This window comes from Amblyomma mixtum, chromosome 7, assembly GCF_055824585.1.
Source record: "Amblyomma mixtum isolate Tamu chromosome 7, ASM5582458v1, whole genome shotgun sequence".
NCBI classification, from domain to species: domain Eukaryota; kingdom Metazoa; phylum Arthropoda; class Arachnida; order Ixodida; family Ixodidae; genus Amblyomma; species Amblyomma mixtum.
Genome location: NC_143018.1, coordinates 112,232,063 through 112,248,629, shown reverse-complemented (window position 1 = coordinate 112,248,629; position 16,567 = coordinate 112,232,063). Strand labels below are relative to the sequence as shown.

General features: G+C 48.5%; 1 protein-coding gene across 1 annotated transcript in view; it reads right to left on the bottom strand.

The window, feature by feature from the left end:
* LOC149337232 (uncharacterized) overlaps positions 1–16,567 on the bottom strand; it is a 40,341-nt gene that overhangs the window by 11,966 nt on the left and 11,808 nt on the right. Inside the window, exons 4-8 of the mRNA XM_089554360.1 lie at positions 10,085–10,295; positions 7,353–7,526; positions 6,799–6,995; positions 3,409–3,897; positions 774–923 (exon numbers count right to left, since the gene is read on the bottom strand). Coding sequence (XP_089410486.1) covers positions 774–923; positions 3,409–3,897; positions 6,799–6,995; positions 7,353–7,526; positions 10,085–10,295 — 1,221 coding nt within the window. The remainder of the gene's footprint in view (positions 1–773; positions 924–3,408; positions 3,898–6,798; positions 6,996–7,352; positions 7,527–10,084; positions 10,296–16,567) is intronic.

Here is a 16,567-nt window from a genome sequence, read left to right as displayed (position 1 = left end):
ATTAAGGCCGCCAGCAATTCTTATTGTACCTGCGGCTTTTGTCAAAAATTGAGAGCCCAATGATTTCGCTTTTAGGCCCCGCTCAGTGAATTCAGACCACTGACGATCGTCAGTGGTCTGAATTCTTTGAAGGTGAGAAACACTCGTAGTCCTCGCCCTTCAGAATGTACAGACATGAACGGGTGGTACAGGACCCTCAGAACCCTGCTCAGAATGGCGCACCATCGGCTCTAAGTTTCACGAACGCTGTACACTCGCGTCGCCAATATGGCTCAGTGGCTGATATGTTCTGCTACTCTGCACGAGGCCACGGATGCTATTAGAAGATTGGGCGGCCGGATTTCTATGTAGAAAGAATGCAAAAAAAAAAGGGAAACGATTGTGCTCGGAGATTGCCATGGATACCGAAGAACACCAAGCGTCCGAAACTTAACCGACGTCCTCCACTACCACATCCCTCCTATGTGTTGCAGCCAAGTAGCTTTTGAAGTGCGCAGGTTAATAAAGAATATGGCGATGGGAAAAATTGACACGTGCGAGCAGGATGTGTGAAGCTGTCTGCCGATAATAAAACTGAACTAAGTCTAAAGCGCAGAAAAAAAACCCTCTCTCCCCCTCTCCATCAGATCTGCGGCATTTGCTTCCAGATTTTTTCCGATTATTCGAGCATTATAAGGCCACCTGATAGAGCAAGGTGCACGTCATTAAATATGCATGTATAGTTGTCTATCATGCAGTTAAGAACAGGCATATAATGTAAAGACAGTGCGTACGACCGCGTCGTGCACCAAGAAGTAGTCCAGGGCGAACGCGTAGGCCAGGTAGGCGGCGTTGACGCAGTCCTTGCGCTGCTCTTCGATGGCCGTTGACGCCGACATGTAGAAGCTCTCCAGGAGAGGCCGGTTGGTGTACGGAACCAGGGCCTGCACATCCGCCAGGTTGCATTAGCACGTGGGCGAGGACTAACCTTCGACGGGAGAGTCCTCCCTCGGCTACGCAGTGGAAGTGAAATTCTTGGCATAAACGTGGTATTAGTTCTATCTCTACCGTGACTCTATCCGTAAGAAAATTCTTGTCATGAAACAGCATCATGCGTAGCATCCTCTCGCATCGAAAAAAATCACTTGAATGGCGCTAGATCATGGTGCCAAATTCAGAAAGGTATCATATGGGAGCAGGTGGGTTTCTGTGCGGCTACCAGTTGCATTCTCTTGTCCCTGATGGGACGGTGAAAGCTCTCAAAGCTTTAAAGAGACACTCGAGAGAAAGCGAAGTAGGCCTCCATCGATAGATTACCATGTTCTAATCACAAAAACGATGATTTCAGCACAAATGGGGCTTTTATAAAAATTCAGGGGGGCACTTTGTTCACCTAAAGTGCGGTGAAGCGAAAGCCTTAAGCGCGGTGTTGCTGCTTGTGTCACTGATGCGTTCTTAAGGTGTTAAGCTTCGCATCTAGGAGTGAAACGCGACAATGTCTTGCAACGCTCCCAGGGAGTCCATAGAACGCCATCGCCCGTTCGGTTGTACGCCTTGCTCGTCGGTAAACTTGTTTTTGAGGTAAGGGAATGGATCTCTCTCTCTCTCTCTCTCTCTCTCTCTCTCTCTCTCGCATATCTGGGTGGACACCTAAACCTCGCCGTAACGGGAAGGGAGGAAGATGGGAGTGAACGAAGACACCGTATTCACTAGACGCGCCTTTGTTCATTCCAAACCATCGAGCTGGCATGGCAGAGTGGTTAGCATGCTCGTCTCGCACTCCGGAGACCGGGGTTCGATTCTCAAACTCGACCAATTTCCTATTCGGTTTTATTTATTTATCTGGCCTGACTAGAAGGGTTAATTAGGCTAATTGGACAATTAAGCAATTAGCTATACTTATTGCCACTTACTTGGAGCAACACTATATGATCCCTTTAATTGGTTGCATGGTTAGTAGCCAAAGTACAATTGGCCCTGTTTTAAATTCGCGCACTGTGACGTCACGACTGTTTCGACCAATTGAAAAGCGTGAAATTTCTGTCGACAATTCCTGCTTACAACGATGAGGCATTAAAGGCTTCCGCCTTAATATTCTTTGAGCTGAATATTGCCGTAGCAAGATAAGATTCATACATTGAATAAGTACAAGAACTTCTGCCCTGAAAAGAAAATAGTGTTGATATTAACAGAAAACAAGTTCGAAAACGACAACACTTAACTTTGTGCAACCAAAAGTGTTGTCACGCATAAAGTAACCAGAAAAAAATTCAACACGCAAAGTGACAAACGTGGCAAATAATTGTCCAAACCTAATGAGTAGTCTTGAAGTTCATTCATGGGAGTAAGCACAGAGGTATCATGCGGTAGTTTTGCATGACTGTAAGAAAAATTCCTGCAGACGTTCCTACAACCGAAAATAAGTGCAGTGCAACGTTTACACTTAACGCCATATATTTTCTCTGAGCGGTAATTTATGCATTCTGCCGTTTTATGAATAATTTCGAAAAGTATAGAGGACTGAATAATTTAATTCGGGAAATTTTCTTTAGCAGTCCAGCCTGTTGTGGTGACACATAGTCGAATGATCTCTTAGTCTGTAGCAATATATACAGTGTTTTTTTTAAACCTTTACAGATTTTGTTTTCAAAAGTGTGACAGATACGCAAACGCCATCTGTTGAGCCCGATCGTACATCATGTCGGGCATTATGTACCTCATATGGATAAAAAATTAGACAATTAATTAACCTGAATTCAGTGACACAATTTTTATTTGTTATTTCAGGGAGAAAGAGTATATTTCAAAACTGAAGGCCGTCAAGGCCGAAGGGGAGCCCGGTGCTTAAATTTGCAATGTTTCAATGTTTAAATCTGCAATGTTTAATTTTCTTAGTCGGCAATGCGTTTGGAAATATCGAAGGTCAAAAATCTGCATATGAAAGGTCACTGAGTTGGGTTTCCTGCATTGCGAATTTATAAACAGCGTCTCTCGCACTTTCTACGCATCAAATACTGGAGCAGTTGGTGTATTTGCTATTGCAGAAGAAGTTAACATGATTTATGAGAAAAATCCCACGCACAGCGATGCCATATTATAACTAGGTAACGCGGGAAAGCCAACTCAGCAAGGTTTAAAATGCGCATTTTTGACGTTCGATATTTTGAACCACGTGACTATTAAGAAATTTTAAAACAAGGCTCAACCACAAACGTCACATAAAAATTTCACCCACTGATTTCGTCCGCCTCATTGTGATCAGGGAACGCGCACGGGCCCCGAAGCGCTGTTTTCCATCTTGGCACTGTCAGTGACCGTAACCTTTTTTCGTGCTCTAATGGTTGACCAGACAAATCCACAATAAAAAACTATATTGCTATATCTCCAGCATTCTATTAACCATCCACCTCCATGATGCTTTGCGCTTACTTGAACGGCGAACCATCCGACAAAGTCGGCCATGTTTCCTTCCCCGTACTCCCTGTGCAGGTCGAACAGTGCCCTGAGCCGGTGAGCCTCGCCGAGGAAGACGCTGCCAAAGGAGCGCAGCGATGCGTTCAGGTAATGCCGCGCGTTGGCGTCCCAGCGGGACTCCGGCACCGAGGGCGTGAGCGTCAAGAACGACGCCGGGTCGCCCCACTGCTCGGCGGGTTTCGGATCCCTCCTGCGCATCAGTGCGTCCAGTGAGTTCTTCATCGCGGTGAACATCCCGAACAGGTGCTGCTGGCGCCTCTCGTGGTGGGCCCCTGCAGCGGCGTCCCGGAAGGCATCGTACGTGGCCCGGAAGTGGCTCCTGACGTGCACGGTAGTCACGTGCACGCTGATCTTGTCGTACACTTCGTCGAACCAGCTGTCGTTCGTGAACCAAAGCTTGCGCTGTCCGTCTTCGGTGGTAGCTCGGATGTCCAGGAACACCGCCTGGAAGAACGGGACATATATGGCGGCAGAATCGGTCCCTCTCACGGAGTTGCTTAGAGCCGCTAGTCAGCGTTGAACAGCTGACAATTGGTTGAACACAAAGCATTCCGCGGACGCCATGCACTAAAGAAGGCACACAACTTTATTGTTTTGCATTCTGAGCAGGAAGCCTATTTGTAAACAAGGTAACGCGCTTGCTCACGGTGTTCGGATCCATAGAAAAAAGATCTCCAATAATTCTTGAGGGAAAACCATTCCTCATGAATAACAGAACATGTTTTTAACTGGACAAGTGGAACCCTTCAAGAAGCTTAGAATCGCTCTCTGCTCACGTTTTTATGTAAGCCACCACCACACAATCGCCGACTGCATACAAGAGAGCCGTACGGAGCACTAAATTCAATTAATTTTATTTCTCCTTCTTTGACGTGCATGCATTTATTATTTTCGAAATATCGGATGTATGTATGGTCAGTTTTGGTTTAAACAAGTCTAATGACATGCAGATATCGTCTATATGGTCATGTTTTTAAATGTGACGGGGCGAGCAGAGGATCAACAGACATGTAAGAGACAAATATATACACAAAAGGCACCACTTCCAAATGGTTTTTATTCAGTGCAACCACACGTAATAAAAGCGTGAAGCAGTATCCCAAAGCGCACGAAAATGCAAGTAAGTTAACATGGAAACTCAAGCCTGACTGGTTTGACGCAACGCGAAGAGGACTGTCAGTTTCTTTAATTGTAAAAAAGCCAGAAGGGGAACTTTTGCATGCCTCACCAGTTTTTGTGGTCACTACACGCTGTGTACACACCGCTCTTGTCTGTCACCGCTCTTTGAAGAAGCTGTGGTTCTTCAAGCACGGCCCAATTCATCGCATTTAATTGATGACGCGGAAACCATCGCGTCACTGTTGCGCGCCCGCAGTCTTGCATTTTGGCACGGCCCAGTTTGTCCGAGGTACTAAACTTTCAAACTGCTTCTGCCGAATAGCTGAAACGATGATTTTAATGCATTCGTTTAATCACTTCTGGTTTAGCAGCGATTTCTACGAAATCGACACCAAGCTACGGCCGCACCGCTATCTAGATCGCCAGTTGCGGAACGGCGTAGTTTACTCGGTTGTCCGAGTCTCGCTGCCATACTCAGACGTTGTTGTCAGAGTTTTGCGCAAAAATATATCTTACGGACGATGGTCCTTGGATGTTTGCATGCTAAGTAGGTACCAGTGCCGCTAAGCGCCTTTCTGTGAGTTCTATGGTGCTACCAATGAGAGAACATATGGGAAGGGGATGGTTTGCCCACGGCACTGCAACGCATGCCGGATCATGTCAGCGTAGTTCTCATCAGGCACCCACCCTACATCTCTAAAAAGATGATGTGCTTGGGGCTACAAGTGTCAATGTAATTACGAGGCGCTGTTTGTTATTAAATAGCGCTGAGAAGACATGACTGTAGGGTGCACTTCATGCCGGAAGGATTCTGCTCATGAATGTCTCAGTGGCTGCTGGCATGCGTGTATAATGACACGGGTATCTGTTATTCACGGAGTACGGCAGGAGAGAGAGAATTGTTTCTTTCTAGTCCCATTTGATTTTTCATCGCACTTTAATTGCTTGCCACCTGCTCTCGCTGCCGCTGCCATCAGTGAGACAGACGGCCGGATAGAGGCTGAAGTGAGGCGCGCGTTCGTTTTCAGTCTGTCAAGAACAAAATAGACGCATCCATCATGGTTGTGTCGAGCCTGAGCTCTTTACGAAGGCTTCTAGGTAATTTTTTTTAATTTCAAATTCAAAGAAAATTATCGCAATCCATAACTTTACAGTGAAGAGTTCAAATGAGAAATAAACACGGTAGAAATAGGACGACAGGATACGAAGTGAATGAAATTCTTTAATCATAGGCGTGCAAATGCTTGACAATCTAAGTGCAGCAAAAACGGATATCAGCCAGAAACTAATACAAAAATAAATTCGCAAGGGTAGAAGCTTGGGCGAGTCGGTAACTGTGATTCATGGTATGTGAGGTCGCGCAAAACGAGAAAACGGACAGAGAAAGACGCACACAACACAGGCACCTCTGTTGTGTGCGTCTTTCTCTGTCCCTTGTCCCGTTTTGCGCTACCTCACATACCATGGATCACAAAAATAAAATTTGTTCAAGAAAATGTTATTCAAGAAATTGCTCAAGAAAATGTGCTCAATTTCATATTTCCGTGCAGTGAAGAAAAATATTTTTTAAGAATTGCGACACTGTGATGACGTATTACACGATTGGGAAGATGACTCCATAATCAGGAGCCCTTATATTGAATAAGTCTTCGACCATAAGCCCGATAAAAGTCCGATTGTTTAAATCAACTCCGCGAGGCAGCTTTTGCATGCCTCATCGGTAACCTGAACAGTGTAATGGGCAGCAAAATGATCAGCTCTTATTACTGTGCCTACAACTTTTGCTGCACTTTAGATTTTGTGAGCGCTGGTAGTGTGAATCTGAAAATATCTCAGAAGTAGCACACGATGTAAATCGCCTAAGTTTCGTGTACATTGTTTCTCCGTAGTCCCCAGTAATTAGAGTGGGTTATCTAACACTGGGAGCCACTCTTAGTAGGTACACACTAGGTGCCGGACGCAATTTCTTAGCTAGTTGTTTGTCATTTCTGTTATGGAATTTTCGGGAGTTTATTCTCGGTGTATCGTTTCTTTTATGGAATTTTAGTGAGGTATTTATTCTCACCGAAATAGGCAGCTTTACACTACAAAAATTGAAATAAGGAAATGGAGGAGCTGCTTCTGTATACGTGAAGCTGTGAAGGCCTTAACGCTCCAAAAGCTCCGAACGGCTGGGCTTTTTAACAAAGATTGGTGCGTCTTCTATAGTGCTGAAGCGATGCCTGCCTGGAACACCACCAGTGCCATGTAGAAAAGGGCGTTGATGACGTCAGGCGTGGGGCTTCTCTGCGGCCACGGGAGTCCGGCGGCCGCCAGGACATCTTTCACCTCCTGGACGTTGTCTCGTTCCAAGGGAGACAGGCAAGCTCTGATGCTCATGACGGCCTTATTTTCCGCGCGAGACCCCGCTGGTAGAATGTGTCCTGCAAAATCAAACACGCAGCACCTTAAGCCAAGACCTGTTCACTGCAGCTGTCTAGTCACAGCACAGGGAGCCGGGCGGAGCGCCGAGGCGGTATTACTCAAAGCAGGGCCAAATAGTTGGCACGCGTTTTCAAGGGACCCGATGTCAACATCTGGAGCAAAGGCAGACTGGCATTTGTTTGTCGTCGCTCTGCATTGCAGATAAGCGATCAGTCTGGACCTCCAACTCGGAGTCAGGGACACAACTAGATTGTTCATTCCCCTTGCGCAGGCGAGCGCATAGCTGAGACGTGTTTTCTGTACACGATGCACTTACAGCTGTGAAACACACGCCTCAGACACGAAGCCGTGCTCACCGTTGCCGCTCTGGAGGTCGACAGTCGCAATGCGCGTTGCCACGGCGTCCAGGAAGCGCTCCCAGTTGAGCTCGTACACCGGCCGCTGACCCGTGCGAAGCCAGGTGCCGCACACGTGCTGGTAGAAGTCGTCGCACGGCCGAGCGTCCGCGTCAAGGGTCGACAGCAGCAGACCTGCGCCCGCCGCTATTGACTATACTCACAGGCAGGAACTATAGATTGCGACTCCTGTGCGCAGTTTCTAAGCCGTGTATTTCAGTGGAGATTTGATGAAAGAAGCTTGAAATAAGGATTCAGGCTTACTTCTCTAACGAATAGGCCATCACACGACTATGAAGTTTTGTTCTACCGACAAGAGAAAAAATATACGGGTTATCAATTGAATTGATTCGGAGGAAATACGATAACATTCTTCTTTCACTCGCCGATGTATACCAACTCTGATCCTCTTCCAATTCTGAGTCCATTGCCTTTTACTCACCAATCTGTTCCAGCTCTGATTCTATTAACGCGAGAGCATTAAGGTTCCAATCCAGCAGAAAATCAGGCGTCGTCGTCATCGGTGTTGTGAGCAAGAGAAGCAAGCTAGGTGGGCCACGTAGGTCACGTGACCTCTTGGTTTCATCGCAACCTGCCCACCTGACTATGAGGAAACTGCGCACCGAGGCAGGTGGCAATTAAATTGGTGATTTTGGGTGCGAGAGGTTGCTCCGGAGAAGCAAACTGGATCGCACAAACCCCACCGCTGGGAGCACCTGCCATCGCAGGGGAATGGCGCGTCGCGCAATTAACCGCTGCAACATTGCGCCTGGGGTGGTGTGAGAACTCCCAGGGATCTATGGGTGTAAATATGAGAATACCCAATTCCGCATAAATGGCTAATAGCCCATTACCGCGATCCCGTCATACCTTTAAGGCGGAGCTTAGATGTCTTCTCCGTTTCTTCCAATTCCGACTACGCAAGTACCGTCTCTGTCAAAAGTAACCAGGCTGCATGGTTTGCTTCTGGCTTGTATAGTGGAGCCCTTGTGGCTTTCCTAAAGATCGAAAGGTGTTTGAAGGTAAGAAGACCCCCAGTCCTTACCTGTAACGACCATTTCAGCTTCAGGGAAGCTTTTAAGGGCTCCACTGTACGAGCTAGAAGCAACCCATGCAGCCTGGTTACTTTTGACAGAGATTGTACGTGAGATGTGTCACGCTGATAGACCGCGGCGAGTCCTCATACCGCTGCCGACGCAATGGCCCAGCGGTTAAGCGATGCGCCGCTGCTCCGGCAATGACCATTTCGGCTTCTGAGAACGAGGTTGCTCTTCTTGAGCAATGCAAGAAGGAATACTCCCGGAAGGTTCATTTGTGCACGATAGTTTGTAGACCTGCTGCACGTAGGCCTGCTGTCTTGTGAGGCATTTTCTTCTCAGTCTTTCGTTTTTGCTGGGTCATCCTTCGTCCGGCATCTCCAGCCTCTCTTCTACAAGTAAACAGAACAGTAGATATCAACTGCTCGAAGCTATCAATTACTAGAAACTAGATATTAATTGTTCGGTCTTCTATGGAAGCTTCCAAGGGGGAAGATCGCGTATCGGTACTGGAGGCCAGGTGAGGCATGGTAAACTGATGTAGCGCACTGTGGTGCGTTATAAGGTTACCATGTGTCACTTGGCATTCATTTTTGATACAGGATTTTGCTGTTTTTTTTTGTTTTTCCAACCTTTACTTATCTGTTCCTTAGCGAGCGAAACAGGTGATCATGTGCCTGGGTTCTCCTCTGTAGCCTATGCCTCCACTTCCATGAATAAACAGTTGGCAGACTGCGCCCGTGGTCTTGTGTTCGTTCCTTTGCCTTTTGTCCTCGCGTTTTGCGCAGTTTACTTTCTTCGGTCATGGACCAACTTGCCCGCAAGAATGTTCTCCTAAATTACATTACTTTCATCGCCATTTACCACAATCGATGCCCCATTCATTGTGCCCTTCCTCAGTGCCGTTTAAGACTGCACTGGTACATGAGCACAAAGGCAGCAGTAATAAAGGAAGCTTGTTAGGTGCAAAGTGCTCCCTCGCTAGTAAAACTATTGTGCTCCTTCCTTAACCGCGGCCAACCTCTACTCGTGCCATTGAAAGAGAATTCTTCTAACGCGATAGCATTGGCAGTGCCATGAAGGCGATAACTGCACAGCTTCCGCGGCATCTGTGTGAGACGTCCACCTGCCTACCGTTGCAGGTGGTGGGTAGGGGGATTTGCCTCACTCCACTTGAGACCTACCAGGGTTGGCAATTGCTGGGAGAGAGAGAGATCCGCCTTTTCTCTTGTAGGAAGAGGAGAGAGACCGCCGACTAAGAATGAAAAAGCAAAATGAACAGAAGCGATTACAAATAGACATGGAATAAGAATAGAACCAGGCCAGGAATAGAAACAGAACTCGAATATGATTGGAATTAAAATAGAATCACAAATGAAATAATTTGGAAAGTAAAAGACGGCGAATGAGAATTGGAAACGAATCAGAATTGGAATAGGTAGGCGAGTAAAAAACTTCTAGCGCATTTCATCTCCATCAGTTAAACTAACACTTCTATTTTTTATTTGTAGGATCTAAGGGACATACAGGAAGAACAGTAAAAGAAGACAGTGCCATTTTTGGTCGGTTGAATGTGCCAACATATATGAACCACTTCCTGTCGAAGACTGCATGCAGATTTATCAACAGACCCAGTGAGAAGTCTCTCATACGCACTGCGGTACTTGATGCAAGTCTCGCTGGTGCAGAGTATCGTTGTCGCCGCCTGTGGCCCCCGCTTCACTCCGGTGAAGAGCAGCCAAGCCACGGAGGTCGAGAGCACCACGACAGCCACCACGAGCAGCGATGTGCACAGGTCGGCCCTCACGGAACGGGCCCCGGAAACAGGGGACGTACCAGGCGGCAGGGCACCCGTCGTGGAGACGCTCTGCGCGCCCAGACGAAGCGCGCCGTCATTTTAAGAAGGTTCATTTTTAAGCACAGAGATAAGTTAAAACCCGAGACGGTAAGCCTTCTTTCCGCCTCGATTAGGAAGAACCCTGGAAGCGGCTCCACTTCTGCATACGCAGCTTATTCTTATTTATTTATTTATTTTTCCTCAAAGGTCTCTTTCGGCACATTACATGAGGGGTGGGGATAACACGGCATAAAAATAATGTTATACATTAGTAAAAAATGGACAAAAATTAAGTTGATGAATAGGCTTCCTCGATAGTGGTCTTAAACAGTCGATGATTCATTATAGTGGCCACTTCAGCAGAGAGGTCATTCCAGTCACGGGCAGTCTTTAAGAAAAATGATTGCTGGAATGTGGTGGTATGTGCACGTTCAGGGTAAACAGCGTTCGGGTGGTTATCGCGGGAAATGCTATTCACACGTGGAATTAATCGGTTGGCTTCTGGAAAGTTGTGAAAGAACTTGTGAAATAAGCAGAGACGTGCTGCGTTCCGACGGGTGACTAGCGTAGGTAACTGCAATCGGGATTTGAGACCTGAGATGCTGGTATGATAGGAGTAGTCAGATGAGATGAATCTGGCGGCACTATTCCGAACTGACTCAAAGGTATTAATTAGGTTAGTCTGTCCATTAGGCTCCGTTGCCCATTATTAATTAGGTTCCGTTGCCCAGGCCGTGCATTCAAGCTTGGTAAAGTCCACATATCCGCACTGAATTTCTCCAGAGCTCTTTTTCCCGCATAATTTCAGGACGTAACAAACTTCAAGCAGTTATTTATGGTCGGAAATGTACTGAAAAATTTCGTCTATTTCTTTTGCAGTGTGCCTGATTTCGATCTTTGTGTTTTTGTTCTTTGCAGCCTTTGTATCGCTGACTTAAGCTGGAATCAGTTTCCCCACACAAAAGTTCCTACGTGGCGCGGCACAATCCTAGAAAGATGTAATCTGCGCGCCCCAAACAATAATCGCATCGTGGTGCTGCAGGATTGTATACAGATGTAATCAGTGTGCTGCCAGCAATAATCAATACGTGGCGCTGCAGTACTGTAGATATCCGTATTTAGTGTGCCCCAGCAATAACCCCTACGTGGCGCTGCAGTATTGTAGATATCTGCATTTATGTGCCCCAGCAATAACCCTTATGTGGCGCTGCAAGACTGTAGATAGATGTAATCAGTGTGCTTTCAGCAGTAATTACTAAGTGGTGCTAGATGATTGTTGACAGATGTGATCAGTGCGACCCAACAATAACCCCTATGTGGCGCTGCAGGATTGTAGATAGATTTAATCAGTGTGGTTTAAGCAAAAATCCCTCCATCCAGTTGCAGGATTGTTGATAGATGTATTTCGTGTTCCCGGGCAGTGTTCTGTACTTTCCGCTGCGTGACTGTAGATAAATGTAATCAGTGCGCCCCATCAGTAACCCTTACATGGCGTTGCAGCACTGTAGATATATGTGTGACGACCCCACATAATGCGCAGGTCCACACGGGACGGAGAGGCAAGAAGACACCGTATGGCTCAGTTTAAACAAAATGATGTATTCAATAATTATACATTGTACATCAGAGGCTGGGGCATCCGAGCTTACGTGGCGACGCCTTCATGGGGGCGATGGAGGGGCTCCGGAGTTGCGCTCCGTCGGTGGCTGGCAGAAGCTGCGCGCCGTCGGGCTTCGGCGCTGAAGGACCCTTTTCGTGAACGATGTCGTCCTGAGCCTGCTTTTCGTCCGCACTGGCCAGCTATATGTGCTCCGCCGGCCACGCCCGATCTCCTGTCTTCCAGGCTGGATTGTTTCCTTCTTCCTCCTTTCCACGGCGGCGCCTGCGGCACCCCCGACCTCCCTCGTTGGGATGTCGTTTGTCTCCCGCCAGCAGCTTTCTTCTCTTGTCGGGTTGTCAGCCTCCCCTGCCGACCTGCCTCGTTGGGATGTCGTTTGTCTCCCGTCGGCAGCTTTCTTCTCTTGTCGGGTTGTCAGCCTCTCCTGTGTCCTTGTACGGCCAGGCAGCCTAATTGGGCTGGCTTTCCCTCCCGCCGGCGTCTTTGTACCATTGTACCCCTTCAGTGGCTTTGCCGCCGCTGGGGGCTCCGTCAACGCGGCGCCGTCGAACGCGGACCGTTTAAGGGGAGACAAGGGAGTAGGACGGAACGAGCTGCGTCCTTTGCCGGGGTGCCTCCGGGGTTCAGCACAGGGAAGATTCCGCCGAAGATATGGGCCCTCGTAGCGCACGCTCGGAACGTCACATATGTAATCAGCCTGCTTTCAGCAATAATTTCTATGTGGTGCTACGATTGTGTACAGAAGTAATCGCTATGCTTTAACAATGATTCCTATTTGGTGCCACATGATTCTAGACAGATGTAATCAGTGCGCCCCAACAATAACCCTTTGTGGCGCTGCAGGATTGTAGATAGATAGCTTTATTTGTTGTAGATAGGTATATAGCTTTAGGCAATAATCCCTATGTGGTGGTGCATGACTGTAGACAGATGTAATCAGTGTGCCCCAGCAATTATCCCTATGGGGCGTTGCAAGGTTGTTGATAAATGTAATCAGTGTGCCCCAGGAATGATACCTGCGTTGCGCTGAACGATTGCATACAAATGTAATCATCATCATCATCATCAGCCTGACTACGTCCACTGCAGTGAAAGTACATCTCGCATGTCTCTCCAGTTAACCCTCCCCTTTGCTGCGGCCACCGTATCCCTGCAAATTTCGTACTCATCCGCCCACCTAACTTTCTGCCGTCCCTGCTACGTTTGATTTCTCTTGGAATCCACTCCGTTACCCTTAAGGACCAGCGGTTATCTTGCGTTCGCATGACATGCCCTGCCCAAGCTATCTCTTCCTCTTGGTTTCGACTAGGATGTCATTAACCAAAGTTTGTTCCCTGAGTCTACCGGTACTGAAAATCTCCTTCACCTCCCAGTAGCTCTAGAATGCGATGCGGATGCTCCTAGATCAAAGTTACGGCGGCCGAGCGGTTACAGCATCCACACTGATATATCAACTACAATTTGTGTACATTTTTTTCGCTATCACAGGCCGGAAGAAGATTGAGATGAGCTCTTGTGATTGAAGGCATTGGAGGTGAACTCCAATGATCGTCGCTGCAACCGTACCGCCCAGCGACGAACCGTGCGCATAGTCCACCGGTGATAAAGCCCCTCGGGGCATCCACCGGTAAAAATGTATCTTCCACTAACAGCCCAGATCCCGCAAGTAAAGCTGTACCTTTTCGCACATACCGGTGAGAATTAAAATTGCAGCTCCCACATAGCAGCCCAGCATCATCGAGAATACGAGATGGACGCGCTAACCACTAGCCCACCGCTTCGATGCTATCTTAGTGCATCCGCTCTAATAATCCTCGACCGCTGGCACGAAGTGGCGAAGTGGATGCGGAGCTTGAGTGTAGAATAGCTATTTGAGCATTTGGAGTAGGTGGAGTGTAAATGGTAGGTTCCGAGAGTTCTTAAATGGCAGCTTGCGAATTCTGCTTAAAATAAAAGAATAAGCTATAGCGAACCTTCTGGAGTTTGTTGTTCTTCGTGTATTCAAAAATATAGAGATGGACAGGGCATGCAATGCGATGGGGACATAAATATTCCCTCAGGGTAACGTAGTGAATTATAAGTGACGGTAAACGAAGGCGGTGCTGCTGAACGGTTAACAAGGCCCCAAGTTTTGTTTTTTTGGCGTTCCAGTTGTGCATACCGCTACCCTGCGTGCTTTCGTCCTCTCGCTGAGAATTACCAATCGGTGCGCGGAATTATCATTTCTGACGCCATCCGCCGTTGATGACGAAAGCAGCTGCTTACGCTGGTCACCTTCCAGAAGGGCCGTGGTGGGCTGCTAATGTCGCTGGTGGGAGACCTGGGGTCGAGAGCGTCGCCTTCGGCGTCGCGTCCTCGGTCCTGGGGCGAGCCATGCCAGCCAGCACTCGTCGGCATTCGGCTGCGCAGACGGGAAGCGTTGCGCACTCTGTGCAAAACAACGCCATCCAACGCCTTTTACATCCAGATGCAAATATTCAGTTTCGTGATAACCTTTCGTGTGATAATCTTTCGCGTATATCCAACAAAAAAAAGAGCTCGCATAAGCCATGCGGTTGTATCTAAAAAATGTGGAGCACTAGTAAGCAGTAAAAATAGGTTGTCTTATACCGAACAAAAGCATCGATGCGTGTCACCTTAGCAATCCACCGCGTTACAACTTGAAAGAACTTCGACAGCTGCCGTCGCTGAGTCACCACAGAAAACCCCGCACAAACCGCGAGATCCGACGAGTGGCATATAACGGCAAAAATTAGTTCGAATGGGGACGTGCGATGCTCTGCTCCCACCTTTCTCTTATTTTTGCATTATAGGCGTGAGATTCGCACCCGTTCAGTCAGCAAGCAGTTTCACCAAGATCTGTTAAGATTTCAATCACCTTCCCAATTAATTACGTCATGCAGTTCTTCGTTCTATATCCTGCCATAGAATTAGTGACCTCTCTGAGAAGGCGCACGTAACCTTACATGAATTGAACTGTTCTGAGATGAAACAGTTTCAAACTCGTAGCCGCATTTACTTCACCTTTGATCGGGGAAACTTCCCCTCTGCCTGGCTTATTTGTGCGATAGCTTTACCTTATGCAACGTAGTCTCTTGCCGCCGCACAACTACTCTTAAAGGTTCGTTCAGTATGCAACGGTCACTAGTTAATTTGCCACCTTGAACACTTAGCTCAGTTTCACCTTAATCTGAAACGTCGAACAACTACGGAAATACACCTCTTGGGCGATCTGTTCCAGAAACGTCTTCTTACTTGGAAGGAATGCCGCCTTTTCATTTTGCCTTCTCATTAGACTGCTTTGAGCCGGTGCATGGAACGCACATTGATTTTCTCTCACTACAGGCGTCTAGTTTGGCTTCAAAGGAAGGCATACACCACTTCTACGAACTTCAAGGACATTTCTGAGATTTAGGTTTGCAGTCGTTCCTTGCGCGGTGCTGTACGAAGTTAGCTATAAAGGTTGTAGCGTGTCATCGTGGTCCGGCAGCCGAAGACGACGACTGTCCCAGTACGCCTGCCAAGCACGCGCAGACTGGAATTTCATGGCTGCTTAACTGCAAGGCCGGCGCAGCGCTGTTCCGTCCCAGCCTGGCTGAGCGCGTCCAGCCGAATATATTTGTGGAGCCCTGACGATGACTGGTGCCCACGATTCGTCTCCACAAATTTGGTGACCCGGGCGTGATGCGGTGCCGGCGGAACAAGGCCTCGATTGTGAGGAACCAAAGTTCCGAGTCCGATGACCAGAAGTCGGGGAGCTTGAGGGTGGAGACCGCGGACTCATGAGGTGGCAGCGTGCGAGGCGACGGAGACGGCACAGGAGTGGAGGGATCCATGGCCAGAGCTTACACGATGGAAGTTAGGCGGGGTCTCGAGCTCCGGGCAGTGGTAGGCCTAGCGAAGCGGCTGATGCAAAGCGCAGGGCAGGAGCAGAGAACGAAGACGCGAAGTCCGGAGTTGTTGCGTCGCATGACCGCCCTGGCTGGAGACTTGGCTCCTTCCCACGACAGCGCGCTCCTTCGGGAACTCTTCCTGCAGCGCCCGCCTCCGCAGGTGCGCATGATCCTGAGCGCGTCTTCGTCTCAGACCCTGGAATCCCTGGCTACGCTGGCGGATAAAATCATGGACGTCGGCTTTCCCTCCGTTGCAACTCTTCATCGCCCTCCTGCCCCTGAGCTATCGAGCCCAGCTCCTGACGATTGCTATACCCGTCTCACTTCTACTCATGAGGAGCTAGCCCGGCAGGTGGCGAAGCTTACAGCTGAAGTTGCAGCCCTTCGTGCTCGCCGGCCGCATTCGTCGTCTCCACCCCGCCGTAGCAGCCCCAGTTTTTCTGGCAATCGTTCTCCGCCCCCGACGACCCTTTGCTGGTTCCACCGCCGATACGGCTCTCGCGCACGCCACTGCCGCCAGCCCTGCTCCTTCGCGGGAAACGGTCAGGCCGAACACTGAATGCGACCGGTGTTCTCGGCCCGCGATCCAGTCGCCTTTTCCACGTCACTGACCGTGTAACCACGGTCCGCTACTTCATCGACACTGGTGCCGAGATCTGTTTTCTTCCGCCTACGTTGGCTGAGCGGCGCCGTCCTTTAGACTCTCCTCCTCTGACCGCAGTCAACGGATCCACCATACGGACATACGGCCAGAAGTCGGTAACGCTTGACCTCGGACTCCGCCGTACCTT